The sequence below is a fragment of the Protopterus annectens genome, chromosome 14.part0, assembly GCF_019279795.1.
Source record: "Protopterus annectens isolate FY-2018-M chromosome 14.part0, PAN1.0, whole genome shotgun sequence".
NCBI lineage: Eukaryota > Metazoa > Chordata > Ceratodontiformes > Protopteridae > Protopterus > Protopterus annectens.
Genome location: NC_056748.1, coordinates 654221041 through 654242618, shown reverse-complemented (window position 1 = coordinate 654242618; position 21578 = coordinate 654221041). Strand labels below are relative to the sequence as shown.

The 21578-nt window shown below is 39.9% G+C and overlaps 1 protein-coding gene across 7 annotated transcripts in view; it reads left to right on the top strand.

Annotated features, from left to right (window-relative positions):
- Window positions 1-21578, top strand: part of ANK3 (ankyrin 3) — a 2432060-nt gene that overhangs the window by 1355902 nt on the left and 1054580 nt on the right. For all 7 annotated transcript variants that reach the window (XM_044056400.1, XM_044056402.1, XM_044056401.1 and 4 more), the window contains one exon: window positions 1426-1524. In XM_044056400.1, coding sequence (XP_043912335.1) covers window positions 1426-1524 — 99 coding nt within the window. The remainder of the gene's footprint in view (window positions 1-1425; window positions 1525-21578) is intronic.

Here is a 21578-nt window from a genome sequence, read left to right as displayed (position 1 = left end):
ATAGGGAGCGTGATGTAACTGTGTGGGTTGATGGGGCACAGCTACAGAGCCTGCCGAATCATGGAGAGTGACCGTTACCACCAACAGATGAAATAAAGAGCACCCTGTGGCAAGTGCAAGAGCTGGTAGTGTAGGTCCAAACACTGGAAAAGAAACGATGATTGAAGCTGAGAAACTGCATATTACAATATTCACTGTTATACAACATGTGTATGCAGCTGTACCTACAGCACCCTTATTATTTATGTATCACAGAACCTTTGAGAATGGTGTCTATTCTGTGATACCACAACCTCGGATATAGTATATATGTTTCTGATTTGCACTTGTAGTTCACAGATCTGTGAATCAGTGTAAACACTGTATCTTGCCTTCCTTTCAGTTCTGAAGATGCATTGTGCCGTATATGGCTGTGAATGACTACAGCCACATATCCTGTCTGTCTCTTTGGCAGATGTCATGCTGCACTACCTCATTTTGTATGAGCAGATAACAGAGGACATGTTGGTCACAAGAAGCATTACAAAATGTCTGCACTCATGATGGGATTTGTCACCTTCAAGCATGAAACAAATTATGATCATTACCTCATGAATGCAAGTGTGATAGCAAACTGAGGTCGGATGACATTTTTCACTCACAGCTCACAATTCTGTGTAGACTTGTCTTCCACTTTGATATGTTTTTGCAGGATCTGTTTCTAGTTTAAATCTGTTGAAATTTGACATATGTTTACTATAGATACTCTACATTTCTTTTACTTTTACATTATGCATTGGATAAAAGCCAAGTATGCCAAAAAGCCAACTTAAATTACTTTGTTTTTCCGTGTTACTGAAACATAATATATACCACAAATAAGGTTTGCTGTAGAACATATTCCATAGAAAGTCATCAGAATATAATACAAATACCAGTCTAATCCAGTAGCAATTTTTTGTACAGTGTTCATTTAGCTGACTTTCCACTCACATTTACAGTGACAATTGGTAAGCAAGGTTTCAGATGGCAACATTAATAATTAAAAAGTATCTAATGTTTTAGATGGGCAGAATGAAAACAAAACAGTGTTCATCACATATGTTCTTTTCTTGAGCATGGTACACTGGTGCAAAAGTAGCGCATGGCATTATTCTTTATTAAACTGTAACTTTGTCCATTTAAAGCATGAATGTTGTATTATACAGTATATTTTACACAATGTCACTGTTACTGTTTTTATTATTTTAAATGTATTTTATTGTTATTCTGGGAAACCATCACTACCCTGTATATATTAAGGAAGTGCCAGAAAACATGACAGTGCTTACTTTTTATTATATTTGAAATTTAGGACTGACGGAAAGAAAGAAGCTGCAGTTACAGAAGAATGGCAAATAATTTTACCCAGTGTTTCAGTGTTTTCATTGATGTTTTTTTTTTTAGAATGGTTTCACACCACTCCATATAGCCTGTAAGAAGAATCGTCTCCGAGTGATGGAACTTCTTCTAAAACACGGAGCATCCATTCAAGCTGTAACTGAAGTAAGAAAGTTGTATTAAACTGAAGACATTTTTCTAAATGTATACCATTCTAGTACTTAATTTTAAAATAAACTGGATATTTGAATGTTTTAATGAAAATTATTTCAATCTAATTGCATTTTTTGAATTGATGCATCTTTAAGGAACCTCACAGGCTTTAGTAATGCAATATAAAAATCAAGGAAGGACTTTGTAATGCTAAGAGTACTTCCTCTGTCATTGTAGTCATTCTGTCACTACATTCTGTTAACTATTAGGAGTGCAATGTAAAACATTTGTTTATAATTTTGAATACAGTTCCATACCTAAGGAATATGACAAGCAAAATGCCACCCCAAACTACAGATCTGACTCAGAGAGATATTGATTATACTTATCTTGATTTTCACTTTACCATATTCAGCTCATCGGTGTAATTTTTGGGTGCTCATTGTTTCTATTTCCTGCATCAAATAAATTCTTTAAATTTTATTCTGCATGAGTTTATTTCATGGCAAGTTCCATCTTAGTTTTATAATGGGGTGTAAATTATTTTCATTCTACACAGTCATAGATTGAGATTTCACATTCTGAATCTTGCTTGTATTTCCTCACCATGCACATACACACACACACACACACACACACCTGAGAACTCTTATAGTACTTATGTTTTAACATCAGGAAGAAACTACAGGCTGTGATGTTTTAGAGCTGAGTGCATTAAGCTTGACTCCAGTATAACCTGGGAATAAAGACAGCTTGAGGTTAAAATTATGACAGAAATTACGAAGCCAGTTTGCAAAAACAGTTCAGTCATCAGACCTCTGTGTGGATCAGTATGGGATGTCACAAAGAGTCTTTACATCCTTTATGTATCCCTCAGTGGAGCAGAAACAATTTAAACAATTTTTCCCTAAATAATGGAGCTACATGAGACAGAAAGTCAAAGAAGGAAGGTAAATGAATAAGTCAAGTAATTCTGTGTTAGAAAACAATTTCCTTAAACTCTGCTGCATATACCCCACTCCCCCTTTTTTCCCAAAATTCTTTTCAGAGTTCTGTAGGCTTCCATTCATAAGCATGTGTTATTTTGTTTTCGTTAATAATGTCATTTCATCACTGACTACTGGCTTTTCCATTCACTGTACTAAAGTCATCATCCAATACCATTGTTCTTGCTGGGCTTGGGGTCTTTTAATGATAACTTATTGATGATTTTGCATCCCTGTAACTTTTTATTTCTTAGCAGTCATTTTTCTTCATTCCATCATAAAATCCTTGCATCTAGCTGTAAATAAAAGCTTAGTGGTCTCCTCATGGTAACAGCTCACTCTCTCTCTCTCAAGTAGTACACCAAATGATGTTAATGTCTGCTTTCCAACAGCTTGGGGTTGTACTTTGAAACTCCTTATCCAGCACAGTACGGAAGTTACAAGATACCCTAATCTGACTTTGGGTGCCTTACACATTGTGTAACTACTAGGAATTCTTATACTGCTATTACTACCATGGCAATGTTCTTGTTTTTCCTTTTCACACATAAAGGCATGCACACCTGCTGGCACATTCATGGCATCATGCTTTGGGATACAAGAACACATCCAGCCCCTTCACCTGTCCATTCAACCCCATCATTTTTCTGCTGCATACAAAGTTCAGATTTTGATCTTAAAAGCGAAGCTCCAGCAAGTAGTATATAAGAATCTGAATCTTTTTAAATGATTCTGCAGTCGTCAAATAATGATCCACAGTCCAAACCCTAAATTTATTGTTTGGGGAAGGAATTTTGTATTAAGCATTTGCCCCAGTGCCAAAGTTTCAACTAAGTACCCCAGAGACATAGAACAGGGAATTTTGAGGCATACCACATTTCTGCAAGATGATGGTTGTTGAGGGCAGCCAATGTTGGAATCGCTGGAATGTCCATCGTATGATACTGAGCTGCTGCTGAAGCAACATGAAAAGTGAGACAGGTCTGAGCTTAGACATTGGGTCCTACATGTCTCCTTCATAGAACATATAGTGGGTGACCTTACGAGCCTTGCTTACAGCCAACTCCCCTGAATTAATGAGGGGAAAGATCATGTACCCATTATTAGGAGTGATTTTCCCTGCAAACCACCTCCAAGGTCTAAAGTGCAATGCTGTATCTTTCCTGTGGTTGAGTATCCGATGTATATATCTGGCCTGCTGCTGTAGAGAGTCCCATGAGTTCTTTGGTCCAGGCTCAGAGGCTACACTTATTACATAGAAGACTTATCTTCAGAGCTTACCATGAGTCATATAAGACTCTTCATTCAGTTTAAAGAAGCTCTCCTATGCCTCTTATACCTGCAGGATCTACAGATCAGACCCAGACATTGGACATCCATTAGCGTTTAGACTGACGTATGATGGGAACTGTCACTTGGAGTAAAGGGTTATGCCTTTGGGGATTATAGAGTGATGTTAATTTGTTGCTCAGGATAGACCTCTGTAAACTTAGTTCTATCTACAACAAGGATTTTGTGGCTACCAAGACCTTGTTATCTGACCCCAGAACTTAGAAACATCGGAACAATACTAGGCAAGCAATCTTGAGGACCATAAGATGCCTAACTTAAAAGTTCATACCTCCCATTTCAAGCACTTAGTAGTGCTTATTTCCCAAATTGATCAAGGCTGTACATGACAATCCTGGTGTAAATTTGTGTCTACCTATCCAGTCATCAATATTTACATACATACATACATACATGCAAATATTTCAAGCACAAGCATTAATGCCCTTCTAGCTTGTCACTATACCAAAACACTTGCTCCCATAAAGTGTCCAGGCTGTTCTTAAAAATATCTAAACTAGTACTTACTTTAACGTAATTTGGTAGTCTGTTCCATGCTTTGGCTACTCTGTCAGAGAACCAATTAGTACACTTCTCATTCCTATAAAATCTTCTACATAGGTTATCTGATGATTCTCTAGTACTATTTGATAACGCCAAACATTCCCAGAGGTAGTTGCCGCTAAATGCTCTATATACCTGAATAAGATCTTCTCTTAGATATCTGTAAGCGACACTGTACAAGTTCAGATACTTTAGTCTTTCATAATAACTTAAATTTTCACATCTGTGGATGCCGTCGATATATTTCCATTGTACCCTTTCCAGTTTACTCATGCTTTTTTTCTTATAGGGTTTCCATGTTGTTATTCCATACTCAAGTTTGGGTCTAATGTAACTAATAATCCAAATGTATTCGGCTAGGCTTACTCAGTCCCAATCCCCGAGTAAGCCTAGCCAAATACATTTGGATTATTGTTGACTGTTTTTCGGCTTTATCCCGAAGAGGTTATCTAATGTAACTAACAAACAATGACTTCATTATTTTTGATTTCCTAGATTTTATAAATTTTATACAACCTATAGTTCTGTAACTATCATTAACCAATTGGTTGACATTAAAAAACTCATAGCTGAATCTACCCATATACCTAGGTCCTTAAATGAGTCTAAAGTTTCAATCACTGTCTGCTGTATTAAATATTCACCTTTTAGTTTATGTCTCCCAAATCTCATATGCTTAATTTTTGATGTATTAATCAGCATAGTATTCCCCTGTGCCCAAAATGGTCAAGTTAGTCAAGTTTTTTTGCAGACATGCCTTATCTGTAACACATGCAATCAGTTTACCCAGTTTCAGGTCATCCACATTTAGACTGTAGAACACCTCAGATGAAAAAGTTAGGTCTAAAAGATACAATCTAAACAAGTAAGGGCCTAGGACAGAGCCCTGTGGGACACCTTGACTGTAACCAAGGAGTTCACCTGTCCAGTTGCTGTATGATTCTTGCATGTCCCATCTGTAAGCCATGCAGCTATCCATCTTATCAAAAGTACAGCTATACCTGGTAGTACTAATTTATTGATCAGTGATTTGTGTATGACCCTGTCAAATGCTGAAGTTAAATCTATATATAAATTATATCACATCACAACTTTTCATTCATAGCTGTTGTTATATTGTTATATACCATCATGTTACAGGTGATAATAGATGTTTTCAACATATGCATGCTGATATATGGTTTCAGGTCCCAACCTGTACAGTTCTGACAATAACTTATCCAATACTACCTTCTCCATTATTTTCAACAACATGAAAGTAGACTTAATTGTGTCTATATGACCTTGGGTTAGTCCTACTCCCCTTTCCCTTAAAGACAGGCTTAATAAGTGCATGTCTCCAATCTTGAGGAATCTCCCCATATTTATATGTCCTAGTGAATAATAGATATAACAGTACTGTAAGTTCTTGCTGAAGTGTTCGCAGGCCACTGTTAGTAATTCCATCTCCTCCCTATGCTTTGTTTAGATCCAGTTTGCACAGTTTTTTCAATATAATCTAATTTGATTCCAGTGTCTGGAGTTACCTGGATGTCACTTGGACAACTTATCACCCCTTTTGTGGAGCCAAACTGTTTTGCATAAGATTTTATAAATATATCTATAATATGTTGTGTCTAAGATTACATTTTAGAATCTGCACACAATTTATCAGTTTGTGTCTTTACTCCTTCCACATCTTATGTATCTATAAAAAGGTTTCCTGTTATGCTCAATATCTTTATATACATTTTCTTGATCTTGTCTCACACTACGCTTAATCTATTTGTCCAGCTTGTTTATTTCAGTTTTCAAAGTTGTAGTTTGACCTCTCTTCTATTTCTTATATTTTTTTGTCTCTCACCTTAATAAGATATCTTGTTCTTTTGGAAATATATCCCACTGATGTTGTATGCCTAGATCCTGGTGTTAAACATTTTTTTTTTATTTTTTGCACTCAAACAATTTCTCTTTCAAACATTTCTACATTCCATCTGCAGTTTTTTCCACTGAACACCTCACTCCAGTTAGTTTTGCATAGTGTCTGGTTTGCTTCCCTATAATCTGTAATTAACCTTCTGTTCATTGGCTTAGATTTCGGTTTGGCAGAATTATTTAGCAACAAATTAACCTTTATAACCCCATGATCACTGCACATCAGTGGTGGTAAAACTTGACTTGAAGTTACAGTCATTTCTTTGGGAAGACAAACAATGTCTAGTGTGTTCTGTCCCCTGGTAGTTTTTTTTTTTTAATCTGAAGCAATTGCAGTTCCTGAACATATGCTGTGAATAATTTCTGTTGTCGAATCAATATTACTCCAGTCTGTTTCTGGTAAATTTAAGTCCCCAGCTAATATTATTCTTCCCTCCTGTGTCTCTTGCAAGAAATGTATGAATTCCTTTAGGCCATCTGCACTTGACTTTGGTGGTCTTTACACTCCAGCAATTGCTATATGTTCCAGGGATGTCTTTATTGTCACAGTTACACAGTCTATAGTATTGGTATTATCATTGAACATGTAATAATCACAGGTATCATAGCTATCTTTAATCCCTGTCATAACACCTCCACCTGATTTTAGAATGTCTGTTACACTAAAACATTTATACCTTGATAGACTGGTTTCCAGTCATTGTTCTTTAACCATGTTTCACAAACAGTAACAATATCAATCTTGTGGGAACGTAGCAAATTTTCCCATAAAAAAAGCTTTATTATTAATGCTCCTAGTATTAACAACCATCAGAGATGCATCACATGTTGCTATCTGTGAACTGTTAAATTTTTGACCTTTCAAAAATCCTGCCTAGTGTTTGTGAAATACTGCAAAATATCTGCTGCAAAAATTCTCTCCCCTGATCTTGACAAATGCACACCATCCTGTCAAAAGACGTGTGCCCAAAACTAGGCTTGGTGCTCTACACATTTCCATTTTTTTTAAACAGGACTTTTTTCCCATGTAGGTATTTACCCAAAAAACTTTTCATTCACAGTGACCTGACTATCCTTTCTGTAGGTGATTTGTGAAAAATATGTCCTAACACCAGTACAAGCTATGCTGTCTAAGAGGGCTGTCAGTTCCCTGCTTACAGTCAGACAATCCTTGAGGGGTGACATCATTGTACCAACATTAATAAAAACAGATCCATACCTCCTTACATTAAGGCATTACAAGGCTTGTCTCACAGCTTCTGTCTTTGCTCCTGGCAAGCATAACATTATTCGATGTTCATTATCATCTCTGCAGGCATAAGTATCAGTTCCTGTAATAATTGAATTTCCAATTACAAGAATCTTTGCTGCACAGCTCTAAAGAATCTTCAACTTCTAATACAGTAATATCTGGTCTATCAATTGTTATGAAAGATAGATCTTCATCACTATTAGTGTTATTAATTCCACTGTTTTCATTGTGCATTAAATTCTCATCCAGCTGGTGTTGTAAATCCACAGCCTGAGCCATGTAGTCAGCATCTGTTTTTTTCTTCTTTTTTCTTGCAGTAATGTACTTCAGTCCTTCCATGCTCAATTTTGAGTTCTTCCTTTTCACCTGCCCCTTGCCTCTTTTTTCTACCTTCTTCATTGGAAAAATGATGCCTTTTTCTGTAGACTGAAGGTATTCTGATATAAAAATATCATCATTCCCTGTAACGTATGTGTTACATAAAGCAGTGTCCTTTTTGCTATGCATTCTCTTTACTTTACAGTCATCAATCGGTTTCTTTTTCTTCCTTGTCATTTGTTGTGAATTTCTTCCTTTCTTTCTTTTTTTTTTTTGTTTCCTTCTAAACAAATCGGATCCTCAGATTGCTGAATGCTTGCATCCAGGATTCCAAAGTTGTTAGGGGTCATCTTGTTTCATAGGGGTTGAATGATCTTTGCAGAAAATAGATGCATAATTTCCTAAATGTGTTCTATTTGTTCTGTGCCTAACATTATTTAGTTCGTCAGTCTAGTCATTAATATATGTAACAACAGTTCTCCAAGCCATGCCAATTGCACAAGTGCAATCATCATCATCAAGTGTAGATTTACTTCTAACTTCTTCTTCTTCTTCCAGCTTTTCCTGGTTAGGTGTTGCCACAGCGGATCACCTGTCCACCGATAATTGGCAGTGGAGTTTTACAGTGTCGAGTTGCCAGCCCAGCGCCCAACCTTCCACAGAAGACACACACATGCACGCACTCACACCTAGTGCCAGTTTAGAGTGTCCAATCCACCTACAGTATGTCATTGGGATGTGGGAGGAAACCGGTGCACCCGGAGGAAACCCACGCGACCACAGGGAGGACATGCAGACTCAGCATAGAAGGCACCCCAGCTGAAGATCGAACCAGAAAACCTTTTGCTGTGAGGCGGCAATGCTAACCACTGCACCACCGCTGCCGCCCTTCTAGATTTACTTTTAACAATGGCAAGCAAATCATTCAACTTTTGACATGAGGAACACAGATCACCAGTGTTATCAGCTGTTACCTTTAAATATGCATAGCATTTATTACATCGTACAAGATATTTGTGCATTAGCAAATCATTAATTGCATACTCATTTAAGGAATCCATATTCAGCTTCAAATGAGTAAACTATTGCAAAAGAAAAGAATAATCTAAATCAGTATCCACAGAATTCAAATAGAACTAAAATCAACTTATATGACAAAAATCATGTAAGCAATATACAACTAAATAATAAAGTACAGTAAAGTTGTTCTGACCATACAAGTTCTACAAGCCAAACAATAGTTGCGATTCCTTTACGTCACGCACAGTAGGTTCTGCTCGCTATCGCACTTCTTTTTAACAGTAAAGCTAAATAAATCACAAACCAAGATAGGATTGTTTAGATATGCTCAGGATTTTCCTGTCTGCAGTCTGTGTAAATTTATAGTTGTCTAGGCCCCTTGGGGTGGCTGCTTGCCTGTCTAAAACCTGTGCTTTTCTAACAACCAATAGTGAAATTAAAGATAAAACAACAAAATATGAATCAAAGTAAGTCTTGTTAACAAGCAGTCCCTTCCTACCTACGAACAGTGGAAAACAGTGATAACATATGCAGGATAAATTCAAATAAAACTTCTCTTACCAGTCAACTCCACAGTAAATCACAAACCAAGATAGGATTATTTAGATATGCTCATTTGATCCTTATGTAGCAGATTTGTAGTGCATCTTGCAATATCCTTCCATATCACTGTTGCAGTATTCTTTACTGTAGGGATCCCTGCCTAGGGCAGCCTGACATCCGTCCAGTGTACCAAAGCCTTTACGTTGTAATAGGTATGCCGTACATACAGAGCATAGGCCATAAAGGTGATGTCCGGATGTACCATCCTCAGAACAACTTTGCCGCCAGTCAGAACACTATCTTCGATCATTGGTCTGAACAACCGTTAGTCTGCTGGTTACCAAACCAATTTCAGATAAGTGCCCCATTGAGGGTTTTTTGATTTCCTTATCTTTGTTTTACCTTGTTCTGGTTTCTGGTTTCTTGTCACCCAGAAAGGGGAAATGCCAGTGCAGGAGACAGATTCCCAATAAAGATTGTCACAAGCAGTGTTTGTTCTGTTTATGCACTTCCCACGACCATACGTCTTGTGAGATTTGTCAAGCTTTTATCCAAAAGACATTGCTTAGCCAGCTTTTTTCCCCTTGTGATTTACTTACAGAACCACTTACTTAAAGTGTTGGCTAAAGACACTATGGAGGGATCTTCCCATTATGAGGGTTAGCCATCTGTGAAGAAAAAGACCAAGAAAGCTTGGTCGGATTCTTTGGCCATAGCACCTCCAACAGACATCTCTCTCGGGGCTGGTGAAAGCCTAGAGGATCGTCCATTTTCCTTCTCATATTCCTCTGCCCCGACTGTTACTGAGGCATCCTACTCTATGCACATCCACAGAGGCCTTGCAGACATCTACTTCGGATGTACAGGGGGAACCACAGCTGATAATTACCGAGGGATACTCCTCAGATATTAGCGAGAGAAGAGGTTCCAGCTGCCATTATAGAGTGTTATGAGGGGTCATAGACTCCTTAACTGTTTAAGGCTGATGTCCCACTCAGAAGCAGAAGACTAAGCATATTTTGCCTGCACCTAAGGATCTTCAGAGTGAATGGTAAAACTTCACTCATGGCCTGTTTAATGCCATTATGGCTCTGAAGTCTCCACAGGGAATTTCTGCTTCTGCTCTTCCTTGGTCTTCTACCCCTCTTAAAAGGCCTAGGTAGCAGGATTCCTGTGATGATTACACTGATTCGGATGAAGAGCCACTTACTTATTCCTCTCAGATTCCTTCTCTATTAGAGTATGGTTCTGAAGAAGAAGAATCTGTCAGTCTTGACTCAACTTTTGAGGAGATTTCATGTCGTGATACTATTTCCAGAATGATGGAATTTTTCAAATGGAACTTTGCTCAGGTGCCTGATGTTCAAAACAGATACTATGGGCTTCTGTAGTTGGAGTCTCTTAGACCCTCTGCTGTTCCTCTGGTGTTTACTGTCTTGCTGGATGCTTTTTCCACTGCTTCTCCAGATCCTGACTCCCAACCCCCTGCTGCCAAGAAACCTGAGAGGTTTTATAATGCTCCTGATGACTGCAGATTTCTTTATAAGTGTCCCAGTGCTGACCCTTCTGTGGTGCCATTGGTTTCTGATAAGCCTTCCAGATGGCCGCCTTCCACAAAGTTTCTTGCCTCTGATAAGGATAGCAGAACCATGGAGAGGCTGGATAAGATGGTGCATACTTCTGGTATGTTAGCCTTCAGCACTGTGAACTATCAAGCACACATGACCGGGTATGTCTTGGCTCTTCTCTGTCAGAACTTTCAAGCCATTTCAGAGTTTTCTGATTTGGAAATGGAAGGCCTATGCTCTTGCCTTGTTAGGGATGTCCTCCCAAGTTGCTCGCTGTTCCATTAAATGCAGCAATAATGCAGCTGATGCTTTATTTAGGGCTGCTGTCATTGGATCTGTTTTGAGAAAATATTCACGGCTCAGACTTCAGCTTTTGCCTGATGATATCAGGGCTAAACTGATGGATGCTTCTCTGGATAATAAGCATTTATTTGGTGCTACCGTTGTGGAGTTGTTTAAGTCCCTGCAAGAAAAGGGCAAGGACTTACAGGAGTTGGAACATGTTTTTGTTTCCCCTGTTCCCATGTTTCAGAGGAATTATCCTAACAAGCCTGCCTTTGTCTGTAGACAGTCTTGCTCTCCCCCCACGAGTAAAAAGGGTGATAGAAGGGGTCCTCTTGCTAAGGCTAGACCAAACTCGACCTACTCAGAATCATGGTGCTGTCTGACTATCCTTTTCTTCTCAGTCACATTCCTCTTTCTCTGCATCTTGCCCTGTCCCTTCATGTTTGGGTAAAGGTCACTCAAAACCCCCTGGGGTTCTTTCCATAATTTGACAGGGTTATTACATGGTTTGTAAACCTCTAACCCAATTTTGGGGCATTCCTCAGCCTCCTCAGGAACAAATGCCCTTTTTCAGAGGTTGTTCAGGGCCTGCTGGTTCAAGGAACAATTCAAGATGTTCTAACTCCTCAGAGTGGGAAGGGGTTTTACTCCAGAATGTTCTTAATTCCCAGGAAAAAAGGCACCTGGAGACCCACTCTGGATCTTTCTCAATCAACACCTTTTTGAAGATCCCTTCCTTTTGGATGCTGTCCTTTCAAACCTTGTTTTCTCTTCCTCAGGCTTTTCTAATTTCCCTAGATCTCAAGGATGCTTATCTGTGCATTCCTATTCATCCCCCTTTCAGGAAGTTTTTACATTTCTCTGTTGCTTCCGGGCATTTTCAGTTCTCTGCTTTACCCTTTGGTCTCTCTACTGCCCCAAGGATCTTCACCAAATGGCTTACTCCTGTGATTGCTTTCTGCAGGACGAGAGGGATACAGGTCTTTCCTTATCTGAATGACCTGCTCATTCAGGCCTCCTCTCCAGAGATTTTACTGCAGCATCTGCACTTTGCTAGTTCTCTCCTGCAAAGCCTGTGGTTTACTGTAAATTTCCAAAAGTCATTCCTGACTTCTTCTCCAGATCATGTTTTTCTGGGGTGCAGGCTCCAGACTGTTCCATTGCTGGCATCCCTGCCTCCTTCCAAGGCTTTAACTCTTGATTGCTTACTTTCAATCCCTTCTTCCTCTAGCTTCCATTACAACCAGGGAGTTTCTGAGGGCTCTGAATTACATGGCTTCCACCATTCCTATACTTCCTCTGGCCAAGCTCCACATGAGAAAGCTCCAGTGGTTTCTAAAGTCAGTTTGGCTTCGGCATTCCCATCCTTTAGATTTTCTAGTCCCTCTTCTTCCATGCCTCAAGATGAAGTTTCTGTGGTGGATTCGTCAGTTGTATCTAAACCCAAGGCTTCCTTTTCAACCTCCTATCCCCTCTCAGGAACTCTTCACAGATGCCTTGGATGTGGGATTCAGGGGTCTTCTTTGGTCTTCTGAAAGTGCAGGGCCATTGGTATCTTTGACAAAAGAAAGACCACATCAGTATCAAAGATTTGTCCGCCCTTCCTCTAGCTCTTCAGGCTTTTCATTCCCATTTCCTTCCAGTCCCCCTGACAATACCGCAGTGGTGTGTTATATCAATATGCAAGAGAGGACAAGGTCTTATCTCCTGTGCAGATTAGCCCTTCAGGTTTGGGATCTAACTGTCCAGTATCAGGTGACCCTTCAGGAAGTTTACATTCCCTCAGATCAGAACATAGTGGCAGATTCTTTGAGCAGGTCTGTAATGCAATCTCAGGAGTGGATGCTTCACAGGGATGTGTTTCTGGACATCGTCCATCAGTGGGGTACTCCTCAAGTAGATTTATTTGCCTCTCCTCTGAACAGAAAACTTCCTCTTTTTTTGCACCAGAGCACCATGTCCTCTGGCCTAGAAGGTGGACACTCTTTTTCTTGGAAGGGGATGTTTCTTTATGCTTTCCTTCCCCTTCCTCTCATTCTGAAGGTATTGTTCAAGATAAAACAGGATGCTCCCAAAATCTTTGTGGTGACTTCCTTTTGGCCCAGACAGTTTTGGTTCTCTATTCTTCCACATTTGGCCAAAAGCATTCATCATAAGTTACCTCGCAGGGTAGACCTCCTCACACAAGACAAGGGGTATCTCATCCATCTCTGACTATCCTCTCTTCAACTGACATTGTGGGTGATAGGGTTTTAATCCCTTTCAGACACCTTTTCTTCTGAGGGTGTGCTTCAGGTCCTGCAGGAGACCAGGAAACACACCACTAGAAAATCTTATTTGTCCAAATGGAAGAGATTTTCTATTTGGTGTCTTTCACATAACTTGGATCCACTTACTGTGGATGTTCCTTTGGTTCTCTCTTATTTTTGTGAATTGCTCGATGCTGGGTTGGCATATGCTTCTTTAAGGCCACCTGTCCCCTATCTCTGCTTGTCTGCCTTTGACTTCTCCTTTGGTCTCTAGATTTGAGAACAAACAGTTTCTTAAAAGCGTCCTTCACATTAGGCCTCCCAGGAAGACTGTCCCTCCTTCCTGGGACCTTAATTTTGTTTTAGAAAAATTGACTCAGGCTCCTTTTGAGCCTGCTGCTTCAATTTCTTTACAGCATTGTTCTTAGAAAACTGTTCTTCTTTTGGCCTTTACTTCTGCCAGATGAGTGTTTGAGTTGCAAGCCCTTATGGCTGTTCCTCCTTTATTAGTTTTCCATAAGGACTTCATACTAATTCTTCTTTTATGCCCAAGATGGTTAATGAGTTATCTCTTAATCAGTCTATTCATTTGCCCACCTTTTTCCCCTTCTCTGCAGTCTGCTAGTCAGATGGTTTTGCACACCTTGGATTTGCATAGACAACTCAGATATTATTTGGATAAGACTAAAGCTTTTCATAAATCTGAGCAACTTATTTTGTTTCTTTTCATCTTAAGTCTTTAGGTTTGGCTGTTTTCAAGCAATTCATTTCTTATTGGATATGTAAAGACATCTTTTTGCTATTCTTTTCATGGAAAGAGCTTTCCTTCTTCTGTTAAGGCTCATTCTACTATGGCTGTGGCTTCTTCTGGTGTCTTTTTTAAAGTTTTGGATGCTGTTTCTATTCTTGAGGCAGCTACCCATACTTCTCGGCATACCTTTATCGTGCACTATGTGATTTTTAGGGCCAGAGCTGGTTTTACCAGACCTGCTCTCCATGGCTTCCTAGAGGGTTTTGCTGACCCTTTCTCCTGAGCTTTTGCATTTTCCCTATTGTAAAGAATACTGCAGCAGTGATATGGAAGCACATAGTACAGTTATATAAAATCTTACCATAACAGCAGATGTCCTTCTCTTCACTGTTGCAGTATTTTCTCCCTCCCTTCTCTCCTTGTCCTTTTTCCTTCTGGATGTGCCTGTTACCTGATGATATCCATAGGCTGCCATTCCTACTTGGGCTTTTCATTTCTGAGGAAGGTACATCTGGATGTCATGTTTATGTCCTACGCCATGTGCAGAGACCATATGTGTGATGTATGGATAACCATTATAACTTAAAGGCTTTGGTATACTGATCAGATGTTGGGGTGCCCTAGGCAGAGATCCCTATTGTAAAGAATACTGCAACAATGAAGAGAAGGACATCTACTGTTATGGTAAGATTTTACACTATACTTTTGTGGACCAGCCCACTCTGAGACTGCATTTGAGGTATTCTCCCTCAGTGTCCTGGAAAGAGGATTCAGACAACCAATAAACCATTGTCTCTGAGGCTCAGAAGTTCAATTATTCCACCTCTTCTCCTTCTTATAGTTTCCTCCTGGATGAACTGTCTTTTGGAGAGACATTTTGGAGTAATGAAGTCCTATGTGGACTGTATTGTGACTACTTTGCCTTCTTCTCAGAAAGTGCCTAAACAGTAAATGGTCAAAAAGGATGTGACCTCTTGAGTCATTCTGTCCCATCCAATCCTGTGGAGCCCTTCCACAAAGATGCCTCCAGTACAGGCTGGAAGTATCCAGATTCCATTCCCTGTGACTTAAAAATAATGATATGTCTCCAAGGCCCTAATGTAGTAGAATGACATCTAGACCAAGCATCCTAGGGAAGACTCCTGCATGACCTTCTTTGTCCAGCACAAGTCAGAGTGCATGTCTGCTTTCCACCATACATCTGGGAAATTAGTTTCTTTGAATGGGAATGACAAGAGGGTGTTTTCCTGTACTGTGCTGGGTCTTACTCCCAGTACTCTGTGTGCACCTGTTGTGTTCCGGTCACGTACTGTGTATGAGACACTGAAGAAGACAACACACTTCCCTGGCTCTGGGATCAAGGAAGATCTAAGGACAAAAATCTTGGCACAAAGACCTTAGTCTAGCATAGCAACATGTAAACAAAAAATTACATAGATAGACTGGGATACTGTTTCCCTGCTTTAAACATATGCTTTATGACTATTTATTATTTTGGATATATTTATTTAACATATGTGATTTTTTATTTACAGGTTGTTGCAGTGCTAGACTAAGTTAATTTTTAACATTTTAATTTTTTAACAGGAACAGTTTCAGTAAGATATGTTACTACGTACAGGAATAGGGTTGAACAAGTAGAAAACATTATCCACAAGCATTGGGGGATACTAATGACCATGCAGGAGCTTGTCCCAGTTTTGGGGCATACACCTAGATTTACCTATAGAAATAGCTTAAATCTGAAAAGACAATTATGTTATAAAGACTTTAAAATGAATATAACTATTCCTAGGATAACTAGATATGGGACTGTTTCATGCAAAGGTTGTAGTTGTTGTAAAGACATCTGTGAAGAACACTATTTCCAGCATTCTGTAATATGTGTTAGATATGCAATCAGATGTCAGGCAAACTGCAATACTATGTTTATAGTTTATTTAGGAACATGTAAAAGATGTAGATGTTTCTATGTTGGAAAATGTTCTAGAAATCTAAGAGATCAAATAATTGACATGTCAGAAAATAAAAGGAAGGTAGAAACTAATGCATTAGCTAAGCATATTGCTGACAATGACAAAACACATTTTTAGATTTAAAGTGCTAGAAATAATACATAAAAATATTAGAGGAGGGGTTATGATAAATAGACTGGATGTGGCTGAATATAAATGGATTACACTGCTTGAAGATGATAAGTACCCAGGACTAAATAACATGAATATAATAAAACCTGTCCTGACTAGGAAACAAAAGCAATATAAATAAATTAGTATACTTATTCTTCCATATAATTTCATAAAATATATATTTATTCTTCCACACTATTTCATAAAAGTTGTTTTTATGAAAAATGGTCTCTTTAAAAAGAAAGGTTCTAATTTTATTTGCATAATTAATTGTTTTTATAAATGTATTCGTTGGCTGTGTCATATGTTGTTTAAAGTGAAGTATAAAATCGTGTGATTTTAAATGTTAACTAAACACTGATGAAGGGAGATTTTCCTGAAAGCTTTGTTAGAATGAACTGAACATTTCTGCTGGTTGGGGTGTTCTTTTGGATAAGTTGAGAAAAACATCAGTACCATCTCTCTTGGATTTTCCACAAATGTTTAGCACTTTGAATTGTATGCTCAGCTAATCCATTGGCCTGTGGATACTCAGGACTACTAGTAACATGGACAAAGTCACAAGACCCAGCAAACTTGTAAGCTGTGCACCACTGTCAAATATGACTTTATGCAGAATACCATGATCAGAAAAATGTCTCTTCAATTTAGTAGTGAGTGCTAGATGTTAAGCTAAGAAGAAGGTCAGTTTCAAACCAATTCAAATAAGAGTCTACAAACACTAAGTAATGTTGACCATCCCATATAAAAATATCAGTAGCAACTGTCGACCATGGTAAATCAGGAATCTGGTTTAGGTGAAGTGGTTCTTTTTGTTGGTACAATTAAATACTATTGCAAATTGAACATGCTAGAGTTTCCTTCTCTATATCTTTTGACATAGAAGCCAGAAACACTATGTCAGTTGCCCTTCTTTTGGTAGAATCAGTAGCTGGGTGAGCACAATACAGAATTTTGATATATTCCTGGTGTAATGCTTTAAAAATTACCACTTTAGGACCTTTCATGATGATTCCATCTTCCATCATAACCTTGTCTCAGTAAGGAAAAACTGCTGTATGTCGAGTTCACAGGTTTATAGGTAGGTATTAGGCTATCGGCCCAAGGGCCTACGTAAGCCTAGCCAACAAGGTTCCCTGGTTTACGCCACCCAAGAAAGTTTTTTTCCTGTGTCACTATCGAGCAGAGACACAGAAGTGATCCCCGGGGTGTATTTCCTATTTCACATCCACTCATCAAGATTTTTCTTGAAGAGTGCTAATGAAGAACTTTGCTTGACATAGATGGGTAGCCTGTTTCAGATTATGGGAAGTCCCTGGGACAGGAATCTATCCCTCTAGCATGTCCTGTTTATTGTGGTGACAAGGTTTATGTCCTAGAGCGTGTAGCTCGGAGGGATTGGGATTTCTTTAAGTGGAGCATGTCCAAAAGCTCTGGGTTTGACATTGCTTTATATGTTAGGCAGAGATAACCTCAGAGTAGGTGATATGCTATGGAGTAAAGCTGGAGTTTTTTAAAATGGTCAGTGTAGGGCATTATTTTGAGACCAGTAATCCTCTTTGTGAGGTACTTCTGTGGCCTTTCCAGCTGCTGCAGATGTCTTGTGAGGTACATTCCAAAAGGGGCGTTGTACTCTATAATGGGTCTAATGAGTGTCGAGTAGAGAGGAACAATGACCTCTTTTTTCTTGGATGAGAACCCTTTTATGATGAGGTGTACCACGTAGAAGGACTTCCTGACTACTGTGGCGATGTGACCATCAAAGGAGAGACTACTGTCCACCTGGGTCCCAAGGTCTCTTATCACACATCTGGTGTTAAGTAGACTGCTGCCTATGTGGTAGTTCATGGGTACAGAGTTTGTACCAAAGGGGATGACACTGCACGTTTTGGCACTGAGCTTGAGGCCATGGCTCTGACACCAGGCATCTGTCTCAGCGAGGCCCTTCTGTAGGATATCCACATCATTTGGGGACTTGACTATGGCTCCTAGTTTGCAGTCATCTGCGATCTTCGTTAGCCAGAGGCCTTCTGTGTTAGCCTGTACTTCAGAGAAGTAGATACCAATCAGGAGAGGTCCCAGGACAGAACCCTGTGGTACTCCACTTGTCACTGCTTTGAGGTCAGATTTGGAGTCTGCAACTTTTACAGTGTGGGTTCTGCAGTGAGCCAGTTGGCAACTCATCTTGTGATGTAGGGATGTATACCTAGTTTAGTGAGTTAAGCTATAATTCCAGAATGGGGGATGGTGTCAAAAGCCTTGGCGAGTTCAAGATAGGCTGTGTGAACCACCTTACCCTCATCTAAGGCTTTGGTGACTGCCTCAAAGAAGTCGATCAGGTTCAGGAGGCATGATCTGCATTTCCCAAATGCAAACTGGGTGGGATCCAGAGTTTGGAGGTTACCAATGTCTTTGTTTATGAATTCCATGATGATACGTTCCATGGCCTTGCAGACCAGGCTCGTCAGGCTAATAGGTCAATAGTTCCCGGGATCAGTGGTGGATCCCCCTTTGTGAAGTGGGATAACTGTTGCTGTGTGCCATTCAGTGGGCATAAAGCCTGATGCGAGGCTATTATTGAACATGGTGCTTAAGTGGGGAGCTAGTTCATTCTGAAGTTCATGTAAAACGCAGCCTGGGATGTTGTCCGGTCCCATGGATGCTGTGTTTTTGGCTTTAGAGAGTGCGGCTTTTACCTGCGTAGTTGTGATTACAGGGACTCTGCATTCTTCCTGTATAGATATGGGCCCTTTAGGGGGTGGGGGGTAAAGTTAGCACTGAACCTATCTGCCAGGATGTTGGCAATATCAGTTGGTTCTGTAATATTTGTGCCATTGTACTGTAACTCAGAACAGATCTGGGTATTGCCATTGAGATTCTTGACATAGCTATAGAATGATTTGTGGTTGTCCATAGAATTAGATGCGATTTTGTTTTCATAGCTAGCTTTGGAGGATCTTATAAGGGACCTTAGCTTCTTACTGAGGCTGACCAGGGAGCTCCTCCACTCATGGGATTTTACTCTCTTTTGCAACAGTTTCTTCCATCTGTTGTACAGTTTGTTTATGGCAGGGGACCACCAGATTGGCTTCCTTTTTTTTGGAGGATAATGTCTTGGCTCAGTTTGGGATAGCACGATCCATGCACTCGTGTAAGTGCTTATAGAGTGCATTTGTGTAGGATTCAGCAGTCGTAACTGTATTGTCCATCTGCATGGGTGTCATGAAGTTCACCACTTCTGTCTTAAGAAGCATGAAGTTGGCTTTGTAGAAATTTTTTACTGTGGTTTCCTTAATGGGGGGGTGGGGGCGGGATGTGGATATCAAGGGTGATTAGCTTATGGTCGGATCGGACCAACGAGGAGTTGACTTCAGGTGTGGAACACCGGTCACTCATGTTGGTAATGACTAGGTCTAGGATATTGGTGGGGTAGTGGATAAGTTGATCCAGGGCATTGGAGTTTATGAATTCCAGAAAGCGTTGAGCTAAGGAGTTGGTACATGAGTAGTTTTCCCAGTTAATGGTGGGGTAGTTGAAGTCACCCATTATTAGGGTGTTTAGTTGAACCCTAATATTTTGCAGTACATCAAGAAAAGAGGAGTGGGAATCCTGGGGCATGGTGGGGGATCTGTAGCAACTACAATTTGGATTGCAGTTTTGCCCAGAGTTAGTTGCACTTGGATAACCTCAAATGCATTATGCTGAGCAACTAGCCTGGAGGTGTGGATATCCTTAATGAACATGGATACACCTCTGCCTTTGGTGTTTGGTGTTTCCAGGTTACATGGCCGAAAAGTGTGGTATAAGTTATAGCCTGGTAGTGCAGGGGTGCTCTCTGGAGCCTTGAACCAGGTCTCAGTCACTGCACAGATATCAATGTTCTCCATTTTAAGGAGTGCCTCGAGTGAGTGCATTTTGAGATTTAGACTTCTAGCATTGAGTAGCATTACCCTTTGTTTTTGCTTACCTGTTCCTGCTATGGTGGTGAATTTGTCATTTGAACTTTGCCTAAAAAAGGCACTATAGGAGCAACAAGAGCCTTAGCCAGTATCCGGAATCCCAGGGGCGACAGGTGCAGGCCATCTGTGGCAAAGCATCGTGGTCTGTCGACCATGTCATCCCAAGCAGACAGATACTGGATCCCCTTAGAATGACACAAGAAGCTTAGCCAATTGTTGAAGTCAATCATTTTGTCCTTGTACTGCGGTATAATTCTGGGTGATAGCAGAATGCTACTCAGGGTTAGGGTCATACCTGCCTGGGCTACAAGATCAGAGAGCTCTTCCATGTCTCTTTTCATGTATTCCAGGGAGGTATGTCTCAGGTCATTCACACCAACATGGACAATGACAGAGTCATATTTGTACTTGTTGTGGAGTGACCTGAGTGCGTGGGTTATGTGGCGGATCCTGGTACCTGACATGCAGCTGACAGTAACCTTCTCCTTGTTTAGCCTGGTGAGTGGGACATCAGTACTCCTGACTATAGAGTCACCTATGACTAGTGTGTTGGGTACGTTGTTTTGCCTTATTCTCTGTGGTTGAGTGGCACACTGAGTCTGTGGGCTATATGTCATTTGGGTTGTGTTGGGGGATGGAGGTTGCTTGCGTTTCTGCTTTGGAGGTCTCTGTTGCTTAGACAGATTATTATTGAGAGCCTCCACGAATGTTTTTGTGTTACTATGTGTGGATTTTGGTGGTGTAGATTTAGTGAGACTATGTGATGAGTGTAGTGTCATGCAAATGTTTGCCTTCTCCTCATGACTGTCAAGTTCAGTCTTGGTTGGAGAGAGCTTTACCTCCAGTTTGGCTAGATAAGTGCATCTCTCACAGGTTGTAGTGTTGGGTGGTAAGAGGAGAGGGTTGTCTGTGTACTTGAGGCAATTTCTACATTGCCTCATGATGCCCAGATTCATCAGATAGACAGGAGATAACACTGGGAGCTGACCCTTGGACATGCCTGAATAAAAAACTATTTTCCTCTAGATAAGTAAGGAAAGTGAGTATAAGAGCTGTTTTTCTCTAAGCAAGTGAGAAAAGTAAGTACCAAAACTGTTTTCCTCTAGTTAATGAGGAAGGTTGAATGCTATAGTAATTAGTAGCTTATTTAGTGCTTACAAGTTCTGAACAAGTGCTGAGCACGAATAAGCAAATTTAAG